The following is a 1869-nucleotide window of genomic DNA, read 5'->3' on the forward strand; positions in this document are numbered from 1 at the left end:
CTGTCTGTCTGTCTGTCTGTCTGTCTGTCTGTCTGTCTGTCTGTCTGTCTGTCTGTCTGTCTGTCTGTCTGTCCTAAATACTGAATAGTGATTACCCACAAAAATGAGACCATGCAAAGCATGCACACACAAAGCAAACTACCTCTGCTCTCTCAGGAAAAATATAAACATTTGATCAGAGTAGTCTTTACACTAAAAATATACAGGTTCTCATGGATTTTTTCCCCTTAGGTTCTAAAGCCCAGCAGCTTCTACAGGGTCTCCAGGCCACTGATGAAAGCCAGCAGTTACAAGCAGTAATTGAGATGTGCCAGTTGTTGGTTATGGGGAATGAAGAAACTTTAGGAGGATTTCCTGTCAAGAGTGTTGTACCAGCTTTGGTAAGGCTCAACTATACTGTATTTGTATGTGAATAATACTTCTTTACTGTTCCTTTCCCCTGTATTACCTGAAGGGGATGTTTTTAAAGACTGACGTGTTTCTTTTTGTCTCTAAGGCTATACCCAGATGAGTGTAGATGTGTGGTACGTGGCGCCGCAGACCCGTTTGTGGTTCCACACACTGTACATGCAGGCATTCCCTACACTGCTACCTTGCAGACTTGGGACCCTTGGAGATTCTGGAGTAAAAAACCCATTTAAAAAAAAAAAAAGTGGGGTGGCACGCACTGCCACCATGTGCGTCACCCAAAACTGGAGCCTGGCCGGCTAGAGCCACAGTCCTGCTGCTGGCCAGGCTTCCTGCCATGGCTGCAGCTCCCCAAGGCCTCCAAGACGCCAAGTAAGGCTTCTGGGTCCAGCACAGTTGCTGACCCCAGCTTTCCCTACCCCACCATGCTGGAGTGCACATTTTCATGGGCGTTCCCCAGGGACAAGTAGCAGCAGTGCAGGGTATGCTGCTGCTACTTGTCCCTGGGGAAACAAATATTCACACTTGTCTGGATGCGTCCTAATTCTGCATTGAGGGGTAGCCATGTTATGAAAAAAAATATACCTGCATCAGCATATCCTAATTTTTATTCCATGTAAATGTGTGATTTAAATATGCAAAATTTTTGCTTTTCCTGGCACGTGCTGGATACACACTGGTAATGGAGCACAACTGTTATAATAACTTGGGGTAGGGGATGCCTGCCTCCCTCTTTCAGTGGTATGGCTCTTTTTTTAGTCCCAAACACTAGAAAAAGTATATGTTACTCCAAAGCAAAATCTCTCCTTCAGGCTTTGGTTTTCTCTAGTCCAGTACATCCAGTATATTCTCTGTCCTTTTTGGCATTTATAGCTTCTTTACTTTAGTCTCCCTTTAAGGGTTCACTTCTACCCCCCAGATTTGTTACTGATTTCTCAGTAGCATCTGTAAATAATTCTTAAAATGTTCTTGTCTGTAGACATCTGTTATTAGCTTACATAGCTCTACGCAAGCCTCTCTTACCAGAGGCTTTCAGAATGGGCCAAAACAGCCATAGATATTCTCCCTTGGGTCTGCTAGCAAATGTACTTTGTCCTGTCCTCGAGGTTTCTCTCCCACATCTCCAGTGGCTTGGTTTTTATAACATGCAGGTCTTTAATTTTGACCTTTTGTGAGTCCTTGCAAACTGAGTCCCAGAATTTCTACTTTTAAATAGGCTGAGATGCCGTTAAAGGAATGTTAGGCTGTATTGCTCCTTGAGGGCCAATGTACTCAGCTGTATATGACACAAATATCTGCTATAGTAGCACCTTGGACCTCCTAATAAAGCAACATTTGCATTAGGTGCTGTGCAGCTAGTTATTAAAGTGCTGGTTGCTGGGATGGATCTAGGATTGTATAAAGGAGAGATTGGGGGAGGCAGGTCCAGAAGCTTTCACCAGTGCTGCAAGTGTGGCTTCA

At 44.3% G+C, this 1869-nt stretch overlaps 1 protein-coding gene across 3 annotated transcripts in view; it reads left to right on the forward strand.

Moving 5' to 3' along the window:
- The window catches only part of TRIP12 (thyroid hormone receptor interactor 12), a 110039-nt gene that overhangs the window by 66723 nt on the left and 41447 nt on the right, over window positions 1-1869 (forward strand). For all 3 annotated transcript variants that reach the window (XM_019533007.1, XM_019533008.1, XM_019533009.1), the window contains one exon: window positions 232-380. In XM_019533007.1, the coding sequence (XP_019388552.1) occupies window positions 232-380 (149 nt within the window). The remainder of the gene's footprint in view (window positions 1-231; window positions 381-1869) is intronic.

The sequence above is a fragment of the Crocodylus porosus genome, unplaced genomic scaffold (assembly GCF_001723895.1).
Source record: "Crocodylus porosus isolate Cpor-Errol unplaced genomic scaffold, CroPor_comp1, whole genome shotgun sequence".
In the NCBI taxonomy this organism is placed as follows: Eukaryota; Metazoa; Chordata; order Crocodylia; family Crocodylidae; genus Crocodylus; species Crocodylus porosus.